The sequence below is a fragment of the Penicillium crustosum genome (genome assembly GCF_028827405.1).
Source record: "Penicillium crustosum strain IBT 35664 chromosome Unknown utg000005l_segment0_segment0, whole genome shotgun sequence".
NCBI lineage: Eukaryota > Fungi > Ascomycota > Eurotiomycetes > Eurotiales > Aspergillaceae > Penicillium > Penicillium crustosum.
In genome coordinates, this window is record NW_026623126.1 from 3637611 (window position 1) to 3655262 (window position 17652).

Sequence of the window (17652 nt, forward strand, 5' to 3'; positions counted from 1 at the left end):
TTTGGTGCTAGGTAAGTATCTTCCTTCCTGATTGGGCCAATGGTCTAGTTGCAGAGTGCAGAGGTAAGCAGATACCCACAGTGGACTCTAGCCAAGCTCAGCCATGGCATTTTAGTTCCCACAATTATTCACGCATTAAAAGAGGGGATATATCCACATGATGCTGCAGAAAACTTCAAGCCATACCTAGGTATGCAGTGTGCACGAGCGCGTTTTGGCTAGGCAAAATAGGCACACACTAGGAGATCCATGGATGAGACTCCTTTTCTGATTATGTTGACAAACAATACTAGTTGATGGAATTACCTGTAAAAAGCAATGCGAGATACTAGGACTATCAGGTCTAGGGTACACGAATGTACCAGTACAAGTCTATGTTGGTCACCTGGGCACAGTCATAGTTGGGGGCTGGAATGCACCGGGCAATGGGGCGGAAAATCTAGTGATCGCCTTGCATATATTTTTATGTGGGATTATTATCGCATATCATTGGCCAATTTTGGCTATCGTATCCATACCCAAGTAACTATCTGACGCCAATGATTGACACGACAGAATAAGAATAACATTCACTGCGCCTTTCCGAGTACGAGAGAACACGAAGTTTGATGCAACTATAACTACGGGGTATAGAACCCGCCATTTAAGGATTAGAGAATCTGCCTCGAATATCAACACATTTACTCCGTACTTTACTCCATAACTATCTCACGATTTACTCAATAGGGAATTTGGGGGGTGATCTTTTGGCCCCAGGGATCGCTATTTGGCTGCAGCACACTAATCCAATAATCGACAAAATAATCAATTATGGTCCGGTTATTTGTCTAGGAGATCATTTTGAGAAACGCCATACTGCATGCACAACCTTGGAAGACCACCTACTGATTTCGGGGCGCCTAAAAGGGCAATATCAACCGGTCTGTGCCTATGTTGTGCGGTATTAGATCTATCTGAAATAGTTCTGATTCTGAGCTTCTCTTCTGTCTCATCTTTGCGAACTCCTATGCTTGCAAGAGAAGACAAAAAAATAGTTGGTGGGTTCGTTGGTCTTTTGTTCTATGCAGCCACAACCGGTATGAACTATTTTCAACAAAGAAACCCATATACTTCGCCTCCGCGAGTCTGCTTTCACCTAGATTCCAATTCATAGTATGTTCTAGCGCAACCACCGTGTGATTGGGGGGCTTTGAGTAAACATTCTGACCTGCTAACAAAGAGCAAGGGCGGCCTAAACCGGTCAACAATGCCCCACGAATACAAATTCAGAACAGCAGTCCAAGATATGAGTTATTGGCTATTACCATCGCCTTCTAGGCCTCGTGATCTTTCAAACCAGAAGACCAAGGCTCTGAAACAAAAGAAACTAGTTTTTCGACCTCTGTCGCTGAAGCTTCGAAGAAAACCCTCCAGTCTCGAAACCAAAGCCACGGCTCTCCGAGGCACTGTTTCAGGTCAATCAACTCCCACAGTCAATAAAGACATTCAGACAATGCCAGCATACGCGGACACCACCCATGGCTCGTCTGGATCGGCCCCAAGGGGGGCTGTTAAACACATGGCAGCCGCCACTGAAAAGACTCAAGGCCAATCACACCATCTGGGTCTCAAAGAAGAAGACATCGCTGGCGGAGACGCCGGGGACACTCGGTCTGCCTCCCCGCGGAAATCTTTGGACACTATGATTGACTTGGAATCACCCCAGGATTCTGAAACTGATTCTGAAATTTCTCCATTGTCGGACTATCCCCATCCATTGCGTTCAGCTTCCCGCTTGGCCCGCTTCTTCCCAGAGCTATCCTCACACTTCGCCGTTGTCTCCCCGGTCGGTGCTGATTCCAAAATGGACCGCTCCACGGGGCCCTCTTTTTTCGAACGAGAACTAGAAGAACGTGTGCAGACTTTATATCGAAGCTCAGCAGATGTCGCCCCTGATGCATATGAGGTAGTCGATAAACCGCAGATCACCCTCTCGTCTTCTGGATCTGATGAGACTTTGGATTGTGCTTCATCATGCTACAGTCATCGCACTTCGGTGACCAGCATCGGGAGCACGCTCTTGGGAGATGATGGACGGCACCCCTACAAAACGGCAGATGCATACTCAATCTATTCCCCCGTCGCTGCGGGGGTCTTCGACGATTCCAGTTCCATCTGTCCTTCACGGCCTTCCTCAATAGTTGCGCCCTGCCACCTACACGTGTCAAAACTCGCCCGTCCAATCCCCATCACCAAAAACGCATCGATGAACGATCTCAAGAACAAGCCCTTGCCATTAGAGCCATCCTTCGGTCCCAGTTCAGCACCAAGTCACCACGACGACTCCCCCCTTTCGGCAGTTTCACCGCATCTCAGACCAAAGTGGTCAACACAATACTCAAAGAGAGACTCGCTGGTCTCGTTGAAACACCCCGCTACAGTGAGCCACAGCGACTGGAAGCATTCCATGTTACATCAACTAAATTTCTACCGAGATTCCAAACATCCGTGCCAGACATGCGGACACAGTCAGCATCAGCCGCAGTGTCAGGGTCGACAACGGTCAGATCTGGTGGTAGCTGGTCATCGAGCTCGCCATGTCCCAACGTTGTCGCAGGCTACCGAGGAACTTGAAGATGCCCTGGGCCTGGGTGATCAAGATTTGTATCACCAAACACTACTGGTTCTTGATGGGCCGTTGCAGATCAGCCGCCATAATGGGGACCTGATTGCTACCCGTCCCGCGCCCCTCCCCCCTTCCACCAAGCCTCACTCACAAACCCCGCAAGGGAAGTCCACACTGAAGAACAGTCGGGTCAACACAATTAAATCAATAGGCTCAACTCCAACCAAAGAAAAAAGTCACAAACTCAGTAAGAGAGAAGCGAAATACAAGCGATCGGGCAGGGATAAGGAGAAGGAGATGGATGAAAAGGCCGACGCCAAAAATACACCAGCCTCCAAAGAAGCAATCAAAAAGGCAAAATCCAAGAAATCTTTCCTGGCTTTTCGCAAGCAAAGCCCAGCGCCGCGCGATGGAGTTAGGGTCTCCCGGTCGGAAGATTCGCTTCACATGACATTAGAAGCGCATTCTTCCGATCCCCTCGATCTGCCCCCCCACACGCAACAGCCTGTTGCTTCAATTACCTCGTCTACAAACCAATGATCTCCGGGACCCTTTCGATGACGTTGCAGAACAAGCAGTGCTGTCGGGTAGCCCCGGCGCGGTCGCTACTGAGGGCGTGGGCCTAGAGGAGAAGCCCATAGCCTCCAAAATCCGTCAGAGCTGGGCTCTGGTCTCGACTGCCCAGGCGAGCAGCGTCCAACTCACCGAACACATCTATGAACTTCCCGCTACTCCCCCGTCACCTTTATCTTCATTCCCTACGGAGGTCGAGCGCAATGTCCCAGTCAATATCCCTCTCCCCAAAGATATGCCGGTGGATTTGATTCTATCAATCATGCAGAACATCGACTCTCTAGATGACCTTTTCAACTTCGCCCTCGTGAATAAAAAGATCTACATCGCTTTCAAGGGTCGCGAGCTGCCCATGCTGAAAAATGCCCTATTCAAAATGTCCCCGCCCGCTTGGGAAATGCGCGAAATGAGTCCGCCATGGGAAATGGAGTGGCAGCTACTTATAGATCCGGACTCTCAGGTTCCGGAATACACGCCTACACTGTATCTACAGAGATATGCGCAGGATATTTATACTCTTGCTAAGCTGAAGGCATTGGTTCTTGCGCGGTGCGCTCCGTTCCTCCGTCGTGATACTATTCGTGGTCTGGCGGGCGTGGATAATACCCGCGCTGAAGAAGTTGACGATGCGTTCTGGCGGCTCTGGACCTTCTGTCGGATTTTTGGCAGTGGTAAGGGGCGGGAGAATGATATCGCTGGCCAAATGGACTGGTTGAAGGGTGGTGTTCAGGCGAAGAATCATTTCACCTCGGCTTCGGTGATGACACAGCCTTTCGGTATGAATAATGTTTTGTTTGAACCGCCCGAGGGATTCGGTCGTGGGAATCTTTCCGGTTTATCTCAGAAGCAGATGTACGATCTGACGGAAATCTGGACGTGCATGGGTGTTCTGTTGCAGCCGTTGCATGGAAAATGCATTGAAGCTCGCAAGGTCGGCATTTTCGATGGCATGAATGTCCCAGATGGTGATTTGGCCCTCGAAGAGACTGTTCTCGGTAAGTGAAACCAAAAAAATCATGTTTATTTGATCATGGCTAACTCAGAGATACAGAGGAATGGACTTCATACATTCTCACGCTCGGTCTAGGCGCGGTCTTAACACTCAGCTCAGTCTGCCCAGCCGATACCACCGCCGCCACATTCACTAAGGCCAAGTCAATCGGTCTCACCAAATGGGAAGGAACCGAAACCGAAGCCAGTCGATCATCATTCCTAAAAGAAGCAGTCTCCCGCGCCTATGATCTCCAAGAACGTGCCCTTGACAGCCCAACCGAGATCAGCCCGCGAAAAACAAGTCCTATCGAAAATGACCGCGAGATCCGTGAGCGACAAGCTGGATACGCCTATGAGCTTCGTCGTCGCCGTGAGTGCGGTCTCGATCCAGATCCCAAAGGCCGGTTTTCCTTCTCTGCCGAGCGCCCTATGTCGGAGTTCAGCACTATTGTTCATAATCTTAACGGTTCGCTTCGAGATCACCGGCCCATTCCATCTGTGCCTGCGCTCGTTCTTGACAGGTCCTCGACTTCAACGGCTGGGACGGCTCCTCAGACCCCAACTCATCCATTCGATCCTGCCAATCTCTTTGCTTCGTCGCATACTCCACCACCACCACCACCTATGATGTCTCTCCCTCTGAGGCCGCAGGTTCTAGATCCTGTTGACCGTGCCATTGACATGATGGTTAATGAACTTGGTTTTAGTACGCAAGATGCTAAGTGGGCTCTTAAGATTACAGATACTGGTGAAGGGATTGATGCTACCGCTGCTGTGCAGTTGCTTCAGCGTCAGCGGGAAAAGAATGAACGTAATCCCTTTGGTCAAGGTGATACCCTACTGTCGGATGTTATTAAGCGTCAGAAGTCACAGGAATTGGGCTGGCGCTGGGCTTGATATTGTTTTCATTACTTTGTCTTTTTTTTGTTATTTTTGGCCTGCATTCCTTTTCCATCGCACGATTTATCCATGATTTACTGCCACGATCATTATGTGCTATATACCCTTATTTTTATTTTGGAATTGACTTTTCTCTCTTAAATCGCTTTTCACTTCAATCTCAGATTGTGCTTATTGTTGTCTGGTTTAATACTAATCTCATCTTATTAATGTGTATGTGAACATATCATATCCGGTGAATAAATTGAAATATTTCCTCTCCAAAGAAATATCTGTTCCAAATGCAACTCGGTCTAGCTTAGCACTACAATAGTAAGAGGTGACGAGCCTGGGAATCACAGACTAGAACAGTATATTGTAGGTTGCCCGATTCCACCACACTGTACTACCCAAATAGGAAAGAGCCACAAAGTGAGGTTAAAATGAACCAAACGCATCAACTTTCGCCCTTCGGGGCATACTGGTCAACTGAAAATATACAGAGAAGATTAGCATGGCCCCTGCACTAGGTTGACATGCATAATCAAAGAGAAGTTACCCATTTTTTTTTATTCACGCAAGCTCATATAAGATGATACAGTACCCAAAGGCAGGCTTGGGCTTGTATGTATAGGAGCACGCGCCGTCGCCGTTCGACTCTAGCGCGTTGTGCTTTTTTTTTGGGGGGGAAGCTTTACTCCTATATTATCCTGGATTTGATAGAAACCAACACGTCATAATATGTATGCAGTATAACGTTACATTTGCGGGTTTTGTTATGAAAACACAAAGAATAGAATATCAGAGGAAGAAACAGTAAGCTAAGCTATATATATTTTTTATTGCTAGTCGGAATGTCTGAATTAAATTTGGTTGGTCGAGTACATTTGAAGCTGAATGGGAAGTGAGGATTAGACATGGGTCTTCAAAAGTGGGTTTGCATCTCTGGAAATCTCATGAATAGTATTCATTTTCGGGGCCATAGCAACATCTCCACAAAAATGTCTATCAGGTTCAAGTTGAATCGAACACCCGATTTTTTGTCTTGCAAAGAATGCAACAGCAGTAATCTATCTCAAAGCAACGGGGCTAATGTATATATACAAATGCAAAAGAAACAAAAAAGGCTGGAACGAAAGCATAAACTCATCAAATCGTCATGTCGGCACATTTTATAGGTCCGCGTATTTTAATCAAACACCACTCGGCTCGTCCTCATCCGACTTGTCTCCATCATCGCTGTCCTCACCCCAGCCCTCTGCTTCAAGGGAACGACCGCGGATGCCAAAGCTCATGATGAAGCCAATAAAAGAGACCACTCCGAAGACTCCGAATGCCAGGGCCTCTCCTTTGGGCTGAATCTTGGCTGTGAGGGAGAACAGGCCTCCCGAGAGGAACGGGCCCACTGCACGTCCAGCTGCGGAGAGAGTCTGTGCAAGACCATTCAAAGCACCCAGAACGGCATGATTAGGTGCCGAGTTTGTGACCTGGAGAAATGATTAGTTTTGGTGGACTCCACAGAAAGAGAATATCAGAATTTCTTACCAGAAGCAGAGCGCTGGTCAAACCACCTACGGAGGCGATGGTCTTGATCAGCAACACAAGGCAGAGTTCGACGGCCATGATGGCCGACTTGCCAGTCAGACCATCGCTGGCCCTGCTCTTATACCCAATGAAGGGTAGTAAGATAAACGAGACAACAAATCCAAATAGGCCTGCGCGGTAAGACCATCGATTGCCCATTTTGTCTCGCAGGCGGTTGAAGATACAGATTTGGAAAATGATCGTCACGATTCCAGCAAACCCTTGAGCAAGGCCGATCTCGGACGGAGTGAGTGACCGTCCGGCCGGGGGCTTAGCTTGCGCGAAAATTGGGAAGAGCGAGTTGAAAGAAACATTGCAGAAAGCAAAGATCAGGTATGTCAAAAGAAGTAAGAGTGTATCTCGAGTGAAGATCTCATCCCAAGAGAGTTCCTCATGGTGGCCAATAATACTTGACACCTCAGAAGCAGAGTCCAAGTCACTATCGTGATCCTCGGTCTCTAGATCGCCCCTGCTGTGAGGATATGGTACTGCTTGCGGAACCTCCACGTAGGTCGGATGGCGGGCATTACCGGTGAACTGCCACAGCCATGTGAACAGGCTGCGCACCTTTTTGCCGATCTTTGGAAGACTGTCTGCGTCTTCAAGGCTCTCTTCCAGGAAGATAGCTGTGAAAACGAAATCCACCAGAAGAACAACAGCGGACAGTACGTTTGGTGCGAGATAAGGATACGGGTTTTTGTTGCCAGTAAAAGGGTTCGTCTCAAAAATGAGGAGTCCTCCTAGAAGTGGTCCCGTTATACCTCCAATTCCGTATAATACCGGGAGGTAGGTAAAAGCCTGAGACTGGTTGCTTCGGTCGGTGATTTCTCCGAGGCAGGTGGACACCAATCCCTGGTTGCCATTTACCACACCCATCAACGCCTGTACAACTATAGCTTGTACGAGAGTCTTGCAGAATCCGAATGCAACAAAACACAGCGCAGTCAGCAATGTGCCAAGCAGGATCACCGGCTTGCGCCCAACACGATCCGATAGCCAGCCCCAGAAATAGTTTGTGCTAAATTGAGCCAGTGCAAAAGCCGATGCAATGCTGCCCACGTATACGCCCACTTGTGTCGGTTCCACTTCGGGGAATGTCGATGCCATGTCCGGGAGGTATGGACTAATCGAGTTCAACGCTGTTTGCTCCGCCAGTGCAATTATCGCTAGCACTGCCATTTGCCTCTTCGGCAGCGGCGATGACGTTCCGGGTAGATCAGCGGTGTCATGGTGGGGATCGTGCGAGCCGTCTGCAGAAGATTCGGACTGGCCCGAGTTAGGTCGCCCACGCGACTTGGGCGGTGGAGTATCAAAGGTCTGGTAATGCTGCGTGGAGGAGCGGCGGTTGAGCGAAGCCCGGTCTGGACCCATCATTCTGGCGACACACCAGCAAAAGCAAGACTGATTGAAGTCTTTTCCCAGCTAACCATGCGATTAGGGTCGTGCCGAAGGCTTAATTGTAGATGCAATGCTGTGGTGTGAGAGCTTGATGATGGTACAGCCGCAACCCCGCGCTTGTTGGATGTTTCCCCGACCAATAGAATAGGGGTGTAAATCCAGGTATAAATGGATGCTCAAGAAACAAAATGTGTGGGGGAGCTTAGGATGAAGTTGACTGCAAAAGACCGCAAGCCGGAACAGGGAACATGATGATGTAAGCGATGCTGCAGATCTATGCTGAGTCAGTTGTTCTAGCCCTGAAGCACCGCAGTAGTACAGATTATTCCTTTGGATTTATCTGCATAGCGCTTGTTTTGCTTATTCCTTATTGGGTTGAATACTTATAGCCCTTGCATGTGCCGATCTTATGCTACCATTATTAGTGAGTACCGAGGCTCAACAAATTATTCGAAGCTAGGTAGATTATGTCGCTGGGTAACTTGATTTCTTTGCATATCCCCCATCAAATTACTGATATCATAGGGTATTTGTGAATAAATTTGGGGGAAAAAATACTCCCCACGCTATAAATTGGGATACTATGGCAAAACCACTTGTTCCTCTGTTCTCAGATTAGGTGGGCCGGGTCTATGCAGGCATCATACTATTGTGATTGGTACTGCAGTATATCTATATATATCACCAGCATCATACCGATAATACAAACCACTACCACTTAAAATATGGCGCTCCTTGCATTATCATATAAAATAGCCCTGCACGGAGTAGATTATACTACAATGCTAAATGATGGTAAACCGGGTGCCAAAAACAGCTACTTTTAACGCCATCTCAAGGACTAGACGAAATCCAAGAACGTAGAGCAAACGGGCGAATCTAGTAACTACCCGATTTGATTCGTTCAACAGCAGGAAGTTTCATACATAGTATATAAGCAGTTAGTTTACTAGGACCATCCTTCTTTATCCACCAGTAAAATTCTCGATAAATAAACAGCGCGCTTACTTCCCATACCCTGATTGATTGTTATAACTTGGCACCATCTCATTCCCATGACACTTATCTACCTTTCTTGACGAACCGTGCTCCCTTAAGAAACATTATGCTCGTCGTCGAAACTCCCCAAAAGATCGACCTAGACTTAGGCGAGATAGAGCGTACCAGAACTGTACCACCTTCTCATTTCTTCTCCAGACCGTGACATCGACGTCTCTGGTGAGATCTCCGAACAATGCCATTCATCGACGTGGTTCGAATGCCATCTATTTATTAACAGCTTCCACCAGCCTTCTGACATTATTCAGATCTTCGAATGATCTAGACTTGAGAATGAAGTATCAGAATAAAGATCCATGCATGTCAACTTTCACCTCAGTTATGATGCCACAATATGCCACATCTTCCATCAACCAGCCAAGTGGCCGAGCAGTAACTCGACCATCGCATCTTCCTTGGTCTAGTGGTGATGATTTCCGCTTGTCATTAATACCGATAAGCGCGGGAGACCGGGGTTCGATTCCCCGAGGGAGAGATTTCTTTTTGCACTTCTTTGGTCCACGTTAGTACATTTCTTTGTGGTTTTTTTTTTGTTCATCGCTTTTTATTAGTCCCAAATCCTACCAAACCGTTTAAACCGATCCGATACATCCATGGTTGGTGGATATAATGGCTCTGAACACAACATGAAAATCCCGATGCGAATATTTAAAGTGGGTCCTTGCCCTAAAAAGTCTGCAGCCCCATATATCAAAACTGGGCCAAATCTTTCACAGGCCGGCTGGCCCAATGGCAAGGCGCTTGACTACGAATCAAGAGATTGCAGGTTCGATCCCTGCGTCGGTCAATCTTTTTGCTTTCCTGGCTTTCTTTTTGCTCTATTGTTGGAGCTGGAGTCGGTGGTAGATAGTAAGTAGAGTAGGGTGGTTCGTGGGTGGCGGTTTTAGTTTTCGGAGGTGGTTAATGAGTCACCTAGCACAAGCATGATATTCAAATAATGACATGTGAAATTTATGTTCGGAGCTGTGGAATACAGACGTAAGCTCAAGGATATCGCCCAATATAATGGTGCTGGACTGGTATGGAGGACATGCAAATAGATAGGAAGAGTGTATGTACCATTGTGGAGGCAGAATTGGGAGATATCGCCAAAATGCCAGTAATAGAACACCTGTATCGATAAATGCAAATGTAAGGGACTGGGAGTTTGACAGCTCTCTATATTAGTGGGGATAGTGGAGGTTTCAGGCCAAACAGATTCCCGGTTAGGGCTGCATATCAAATAAAGCACATACCTGCTACCCATGAACGACCTTGACAGACTATGTATGAAGTTCGGTTATGTTTGAATTGGTGCTGGCAATGGCATGTGTGGGGACAAATGGGGTATTGCATTTTAACCGGGACTCCATTATATGAGACTATAGTAACTTGACTGCAAGCAAAGGATTGATATGAAATGGATGTAGCTAAGAAATATCAAATTAGGATATCAAGTCGCCCCTATTTCATCAACAGACTAACAGCCCAGGGAACACTGAGCCCTCGCAGATCTCCATAATGTTGTCCAACGCCCAGGAACACAATGGGGATTCCCGTGGCATGGACCATGCTGACCAGTGTTCCCACCATGTCACCGACAGTGTCGCATTTACTGATAATGAAGCCGTCCAAATTCCTGCCAGTGCCAAACGCTTGGTTGAAGTTGCGGGCTTGCATCACACTGTCCGTGCCGACCAGAGCCTCACCGACCATGAAAATCTTGTCTGGGTTAGCAAACTTGGCGAACTTCTCAAGCGAGGACATCAGCCGCTGGTCGTTATGCCGACGGCCGGCAGTGTCAATCAAGACAACATCAAACTTGTTAGCCGCAGCGTAGTCAACTGCATCCTTGGCAACGTTGGCTGCGTCCTTGCCGTAGCCCTTTTGGTAAATCTCCACGTCGCCTGCATTCTCGCGGACACTCAGTTCCTTCAGACGGTCAGCGTGCACACGTAGCTGCTCCACGGCACCGGAACGGAAAGTATCGCATGCTGCGATAAGAACACGGTACTTGTTCTGGAGCAAGAAGTAGCAGATCTTGCTCAGATTGGTCGATTTTCCAACGCCGTTGACACCAACAATAGACATGACGTATGGGCGAGGCGCCTGCTGCTTGGTGGTGGGAGCGACCACAGCATTGATCTCGCGTAGCAAATCCAAAGAAGAAGTCGGCGTCAGGATGTTCCGCAGCGAGGATTCCATGGCCACATGCAATGCAGCATCAGTACTCTGGAAGTTGCCAGTCTTCTTGCCAATCAGCTCACGCTTAACTCCCTCGCAAAGCCGGACAGCAGCTTCGCGGGCGACATTCTTCTTCAAAAGGTGTTCTTCCATCGCCTTGAGAGGTTTTTCGAGATCAGATTCTGTCAGAACCTTTCCTCCAACAATGTTACGGAAGAAGCCACCAATTGCGTTGAAGCCGGAGCCAACAACACCCGACGAAGCAGTGGCCTTAGACTTTTCCGCATCGGCTTGGTCTAAGATGGATTGAACTTCCTCGCCTAACTCCTTCAGCACGAATTGACCCTTGCCAGTTCGACGACCCCAATCCTCCTCGGAGACAGCCTCCACCGCTGGAGCGGCAGCTTCTCCTTCGTCCGCGGGGGCAGAATAATCGAGGATCTCTCCGTCATCCTCATCCGCCATCCCACTGGCATCCCATCTGCGCATCTTCTTCACAGGGGTCTTGGCAGACTTTCCCTTCCGGACTTCGTCACCAGACGATGCGTTGGCGCTCGAGTTGGCAGCCTTGCGGGAGCGTCGGGAACCACGACCTCCAGGTCCAGCTTTCGCTGTAAGAATATGACCCTGAGGGGTCGAAGATCTAGAAATTTCTGGTGTAGCTGGTGGCGTACCCTCGTCAGAGGTCGCCCCGGCTAGCGCAGCTCTAGGCTGCGCTTTGGGATGGTCAGCATGCGCTTGAAACCGGGGGGTTATCATTCCATACCTTTCACCAGGCCAGGCACCGGCGGGGGCGGCGGGCCTCCATTGTCCGACGAAACAAGCGGGTCTTTCTTTTCACCCGCCTCTGGCACATGTTCCTCTACAAAACCACCAGTGTTGTCTTCAAGCTCCCGAACTTGTTGTTCAAAGTATTGATCGAAGCGATAGGTCTGGATTCTCGCGCGGTTTCCCTTCACCTGGTCCTTGTAGAGATCAATAAAGATTGTCGAAATGTTCTCAAGAAGTTTGTCGATCCAGCCAAGGTGGAGTAGCGATTGGTAGACAGCCTGCATAAACTCAGAGTTAGTCGAAGCAGTGAGGCGCATGCGCGCATGCGACCAGACGTACCACGAAGATCAAATCGAATTCCTTGACTCTCTTCCATTTCAGAGTGTATTTCTCCTTCTTGTATGCTGGCGAGACTCCACCAGCTGTCGCATTCTGGGGCACGACCTTCTCTTCGATAAAGACATCGTTGATCAGGCTGTTGATAACATGTGCGCCCACTGGAGCGTACGCCTTGGACCAGAGCACCACGCCCGAAGTCGTCAAAATTTCAAAAGTCTCCAACATTCTGAGTATCTCCGGCAATCGATCGTCAAATGTGAGAAGCAGATAATCAATGTGGGAGGGAAAAAAATAGCCCGGTGTGACTTGTTGGTGGCGGGACGGGGCGAAGTTGGGGGAGCTCGGAAGCGGATTGGATCTTCAGCCACGTATAAACACTTTCCTCCGCTATCAACCTCGCTTCTTCCCCAAATCCCCGTCACACGATCTGGACGACACATTCGCCACCGAAGTTCCACGTTCCTTATCCTTCTATCTTCGTTTTCTTATTTAGGTGCATCATGTATCGGGGCTCTTTCGCTCCGCCGCCCGCGCAATCGCCGCCCCTTCACCACCCTGTCCCACAACATGTCTCGACCGTCCCTATGATGCGCTCACCTCCACCACCAGCTCCCCAGCAACCCCCAAGTGCTGGATATGGCGGTAACCCATACCAACCGTCACCGGCCCAGGGGGGCAGTGGAAGCTATGCCCCTGGTGTTCCTGGATTTGGTGGGTTCATGAATGAACCCACGGCACAGATGGGCTTCCAGGTTGGCAAAAGCGCAATGGCCGCTGGACAGGAGTACATGGAAAGTAACGTATGCAACATTGAAAGAACTCTATTTGCCGCTTATAGCTAACCTCGACATCATCTACAGTTCAATCGCTATGTCTCTATACCCGCTCTCAAGCACTACTTTAACGTCTCCAACTCCTACGTCCTGAACAAGTTGATCCTTGTCCTCTTTCCCTGGCGACACAAACCTTGGTCCCGACAGCAAGCCCGAATGGCTCCAACTCCCGGACCAAATGGACAAATCCTGCAGCAACAATACTCGTCCATGTTTCTGCCTCCTCGCGACGACCTAAACTCACCCGACATGTATATTCCCGTCATGGCTCTGGTCACATATATTCTTCTGTCGGTGTTACTCGCTGGATTCCGGGGTGATTTCCACCCAGAGCTTCTGGGGTCGATCACCACGACGGCCATTGCAGTGATCGCCTTCGAGATTCTATGCTTGAAGCTAGCGACGTACATTTTGAGCATCAACAATGACTCGCAACTTCTGGATCTGGTGGCGTACTCGGGCTATAAGTTCGTTGGAATCATTATCACCATGGTAGCGTCTGAGATCTTCAACCCCGGACAAGGGACTCGGGGTTGGGTGGGGTGGACGGTGTTTGCGTACACATTTTTGGCTAATGCGTTCTTCCTGGTGAGTAAACGACTTCTATCTTGTTTCTCAATGCGTTCCGCAGTTGCTAATATTTGAACTCTAGCTTCGCTCGCTGAAATATGTGTTGCTCCCCGATTCGACTGACTCCGCCATGCATGCCGGTTCGATGCAGGCTGTGGCTCGGTCCCAGCGTAACCGACGCGGTCAATTCTTGTTCGTATACTCCTACGCGGTTCAGTTCATTTTCATGTGGGTGCTCAGTCGCGAGGGACCGTCCTCTGCGGCATCTGCCGGCTCTGCATCGTCATAATTAGGTATGCAACGGCAAGGAATGATTTCCTCTTTGCGATTTGGGAGAGATAGACTAGGTTGGTAGGAAGGTATGACATGAAGGGACAAGTGGCTTGCTCTGGGTCTTTGGGCATTGCACGGCCGAGGTAACGATATAGCACGACTTTTTGTAATCAAAACTATTTGCATTTGTACCCAAGGTGTTTTGTAGACGTAAAATGTACAGCGTAGGTGGAACAAGGCGAGTCAAGTTGAGTTTTGGAGATACAGGAGTATACTACATAACTAGGCTACGGAAGGAGAATATTTTGTCTTAAAATATTTTGCATTGCAATGGCTATATAAGACAGCGAGCTGCCAGTCTGACACAGGAGATCCTATATTCTTTTGAAGGTTAGCGACGAGTCACAACCAACATAACAAGCAATAATGTGCAAGGTAATAAGGTTCTCAGAGATCTTGGTAGTTAGGTAATTTCATAGCGAGAAGCTCAATTACTATCTAGGCGTGATAAAAGTTTCTAATCATCGGACCTGGGGGGTATTGTGGAGGATGGAAGGTGTGAACATACCCTGTGGAAAGACGGAGAGTTGCAATGGTTGATATAAGTCCTTAAGGGTTCAAGTCCAATGTCCTAAAATCTTCAAACAGTCAGCGCGATGTCTCTCAAAAGCATTGACAGCATGACATGAGGGTTATAATCCATATCAGAATATGTAAGAAATTGAATATCATCCGACAGCGCTGTATAGAGTGCCCCGGCGAGGGCCTCACAGACACTGGGTCAATCGCAAATTACGGCATCATATGAGGAATGAGGGAGAAGACCGGAAGACCGGAAGACTGGGGGAAAAACATGGGAATATGAGCATACCTTAGTAAATGCTACATATGAGCGATTGTCGTAACTCAAGCAAACGCAGACTCATCATTAAAGTCTTAAGCTTGTAAAGCTAAGTAGCTTGAAGAGATCAACAATAGTTCTGCGCCAAAAAAAACGAGATAAATGGACGGATTCGGATAAATGTTAATGCGGATGCTGAGATAATCAGAGCCCTAGACCTGCAAGTGGCCGGTTAAGCGAGAATGTTGCGAGTGTGGGCACATCCGAATTTCGAGACAACTCTTGGACAATTGAACTCTTTCGACAACCCCTTCTCGACTCATACCCCCTGTCGACCGTGAGTGTACAATCTCCAAATATTACAGAACCGCGACGCTGAATTTTTCGTCTTGCAGAATTTCGCCATGGCCGATATCGATGTCAAGGTCGCTTCGTGGAAGCTGGTTGAGGTTGGCCGCCTAGTGCTGATCCGCAGCGGACCCTTCGAGGGCAAGCTTGCTGCCATCGTTGAGATCGTGGACCACCGCCGTGTATGTGGAATCGCCCTATGAATCCGGAAATCGAGACAAATTGGAGAATCGGATTTTTGGAGATATTCGAGTCGGAATGTGTATTGACTTGCGATTTTTTTTTGTTCAGGTCCTGGTCGACGGTCCCTCCACCGAGGAGCAGAAGATCGTGCCCCGTCACGTTCTCCCTCTCGCCCACGCCACCCTCACTCACTTCACCATCCCCAAGCTTCCCCGTGCTGCCGGTACCGGTCCCGTCAAGAAGCTTTGGGCTAAGAACGAGATTGATGGCAAGTGGGCCAAGAGCTCCTTCTCTCAGCGCACCGACCGCGCCGAGCGCCGCAAGAACCTGTCCGACTTCGAGCGCTTCAAGGTTCTGCGCCTCCGCAAGCAGGTATGTGGAAATATTGAAAGGGGGATTTGTTCTGGCACAATGCGCTGGGCCCACCCGATCGAATAATCTGGGGAATCACGAACACTTCAACTAACATCATAACTCCAGGCTCGCTACGAGGTCCAGAAGTCCCACGCCAAGGCTCGCGCTGCCAACAAGTCATAGATGATTACGAGGTTTCGGTGCATGGGTTTGAAGGAGGTGTCCTGGAAGGGTTTCCATTGCTGGTAATACTCTGGCAAAATCGCTGTATGCATATCAATGAACAGCAAAAATGATTCAAAATCCTTGATATCCCGGCAAAGGGGCCTTTTGTCATTTGGTTTTCCTCCGGCTCTGGACTCATTTTTATATCCCCCAATTTTACGGGAATATTGAATTATCTGGCTCTACAAAAAGAATAGAACGAGCAGATACGTAAATAATGACCTGGAAACTGTATTAACTGTATTATTTATATACATTTAATTTGATCTAGATGAGATCTATAAATTATTAGCCAATCTAGTTAAGAATTGGTGATGTAGTTCCATATAGGGCAATGTGTGCCAGGTGGGCAGTCTGGGGGTGGGCGCTCGCTAATGATTTTCGGGTTCGGTCTGGCGCACAGCTACACACCTTCAACTTCAACAAAATCCATCCCCACTCACAACAGCTTGATATTTACCTCTCAGGTATGTATGAGTATTTATTCGACTGAATTCTCGCCTTTTCAACGTCAAATTCCGCCCTTTCCCGAGTGCTGTGCGATTCGTGGGGGGTTGACCAATCCTCTCGAATCTCTCTCCCACTATGCCCGCCCTCACACCATTCAACCAACCCTGACACCCATTGCCGAGCGAAACAACCCAACTAATCAACTCTTTTTTTCGGATTCTTCTTAGGCCCCTTTACACCGCAAAAATGGCTGATCCCCGCGTTGAAGAAATCCACGATGACGAGGTCTCCAAGACCGTCGAGGAGAGCTCCTCTGAGTCTGGCTCCGAGGCTGGCGATGAGCCCAACATTCCCGCCGGTGCCTCCGTCGCTATTCACTCCCGTGGTGAGAAGAAGGCCCGCAAGGCCATTGGCAAGCTCGGCCTGAAGCTCGTCCCTGGCATCACCCGTGTCACTCTCCGCCGCCCCAAGAACGTATGTGATTCCCGATGCGACCGGTCATGAGAAATTCTACCCCGCCAAGTACAATGTGATTGCGACCATCAACTGCAACACTAGCTACTAACCGGATGGAATATCATGATCATTCTCAATGTGGAGATGCTAATTATTGGAATTAAAGATCCTCTTCGTTGTCAACCAGCCCGAGGTTTACCGTTCCCCCAACAGCAACTGCTGGATGTATGTGGAACCCAATTAGAGTCAGTCATGTCTGGATGACATTTACTGATACACTTTTTTTTAGCATCTTCGGTGAGGCCAAGATTGAGGACCTGAACTCCCAGGCCCAGGCTTCCGCCGCCCAGCAGCTCGCTGCCTCCGAGGCCGCTGGCGACCACGCCGGTCACGACCACGAGGAGGTTCTCGGCAAGGCCAAGGCCCCCGAGACCGAGGATAAGAAGGAGGATGAGGAGGATGATGGTGAGGAGGTTGATGAGTCCGGCCTTGAGTCCAAGGATATCGAGCTGGTCATGGCACAAGCAAACGTTTCCCGCAAGAAGGCCGTCAAGGCTCTCCGGGAGAACGACAACGATATCGTTAACTCCATCATGGCTCTCAGCATATAATGAGTGACCGTATTTAAGGTTCTATGAGGGACTTGGGTTATGATGCCGGATGAAAGATATCCGGCATGTTGTCGCCCATAGTGTACACAATTTAGCCCAAAAAACAATTGAACCCATGATTGTGTCAACCAATCAATCCATATA

The 17652-nt window shown here is 48.8% G+C and overlaps 8 protein-coding genes across 8 annotated transcripts; 4 read left to right on the plus strand and 4 right to left on the minus strand.

Moving 5' to 3' along the window:
* Positions 1-1246: 1246 nt before the first annotated feature.
* On the plus strand, positions 1247-5068 carry N7487_012043 (uncharacterized protein; the record flags this gene model as incomplete). Its single annotated transcript, XM_056879773.1, has 3 exons — positions 1247-3019; positions 3063-4173; positions 4230-5068. The coding sequence occupies 3 exons, from the start codon at positions 1247-1249 to the stop codon at positions 5066-5068; spliced, it is 3723 nt and encodes a 1240-aa protein (XP_056725092.1).
* A 1175-nt stretch (positions 5069-6243) lies between these two features.
* On the minus strand, positions 6244-8008 carry N7487_012044 (MFS transporter; the record flags this gene model as incomplete). The annotated part of the gene is made up of 2 exons (XM_056879774.1): positions 6244-6537; positions 6596-8008. 2 exons carry the CDS (start codon positions 8006-8008, stop codon positions 6244-6246), a joined length of 1707 nt encoding a protein of 568 aa, XP_056725093.1.
* Positions 8009-9372: 1364 nt separating this feature from the next.
* N7487_012045 (uncharacterized protein) lies at positions 9373-9686 on the minus strand (the record flags this gene model as incomplete). Its single annotated transcript, XM_056879775.1, has 2 exons — positions 9373-9582; positions 9681-9686. The coding sequence occupies 2 exons, from the start codon at positions 9684-9686 to the stop codon at positions 9373-9375; spliced, it is 216 nt and encodes a 71-aa protein (XP_056725094.1).
* Positions 9687-9781: 95 nt separating this feature from the next.
* Positions 9782-10337, minus strand: N7487_012046 (uncharacterized protein; the record flags this gene model as incomplete). The annotated part of the gene is made up of 3 exons (XM_056879776.1): positions 9782-9921; positions 10011-10249; positions 10327-10337. 3 exons carry the CDS (start codon positions 10335-10337, stop codon positions 9782-9784), a joined length of 390 nt encoding a protein of 129 aa, XP_056725095.1.
* Positions 10338-10534: 197 nt separating this feature from the next.
* On the minus strand, positions 10535-12629 carry N7487_012047 (signal recognition particle receptor subunit alpha; the record flags this gene model as incomplete). Its single annotated transcript, XM_056879777.1, has 3 exons — positions 12365-12629; positions 12021-12303; positions 10535-11991 (listed from the first exon to the last, which is right to left on the minus strand). The coding sequence occupies exons 1-3, from the start codon at positions 12587-12589 to the stop codon at positions 10535-10537; spliced, it is 1965 nt and encodes a 654-aa protein (XP_056725096.1). The 5' UTR covers positions 12590-12629.
* A 235-nt stretch (positions 12630-12864) lies between these two features.
* N7487_012048 (protein transporter YIF1) lies at positions 12865-14056 on the plus strand (the record flags this gene model as incomplete). The annotated part of the gene is made up of 3 exons (XM_056879778.1): positions 12865-13164; positions 13225-13785; positions 13850-14056. 3 exons carry the CDS (start codon positions 12865-12867, stop codon positions 14054-14056), a joined length of 1068 nt encoding a protein of 355 aa, XP_056725097.1.
* Positions 14057-14466: 410 nt separating this feature from the next.
* On the plus strand, positions 14467-15949 carry N7487_012049 (60S ribosomal eL14 domain-containing protein; the record flags this gene model as incomplete). Its single annotated transcript, XM_056879779.1, has 5 exons — positions 14467-14475; positions 15090-15218; positions 15277-15411; positions 15521-15784; positions 15893-15949. 5 exons carry the CDS (start codon positions 14467-14469, stop codon positions 15947-15949), a joined length of 594 nt encoding a protein of 197 aa, XP_056725098.1.
* Positions 15950-16387: 438 nt separating this feature from the next.
* Positions 16388-17644, plus strand: N7487_012050 (nascent polypeptide-associated complex subunit alpha). The gene is made up of 4 exons (XM_056879780.1): positions 16388-16458; positions 16669-16915; positions 17064-17122; positions 17187-17644. Exons 2-4 carry the CDS (start codon positions 16688-16690, stop codon positions 17506-17508), a joined length of 609 nt encoding a protein of 202 aa, XP_056725099.1. The 5' UTR covers positions 16388-16458; positions 16669-16687; the 3' UTR covers positions 17509-17644.
* Positions 17645-17652: the final 8 nt, after the last annotated feature.

Coding starts and splice junctions, on each gene's coding strand:
- N7487_012050 (XM_056879780.1), top strand. CDS start 16,688: ATGGCTGATCCCCGCGTTGAAGAAATCCACGATGACGAGGTCTCCAAG. Junction 16,916..17,063: donor CTCTCCGCCGCCCCAAGAAC/GTATGTGATTCC, acceptor TTGGAATTAAAG/ATCCTCTTCGTTGTCAACCA. Junction 17,123..17,186: donor CCCAACAGCAACTGCTGGAT/GTATGTGGAACC, acceptor ACTTTTTTTTAG/CATCTTCGGTGAGGCCAAGA.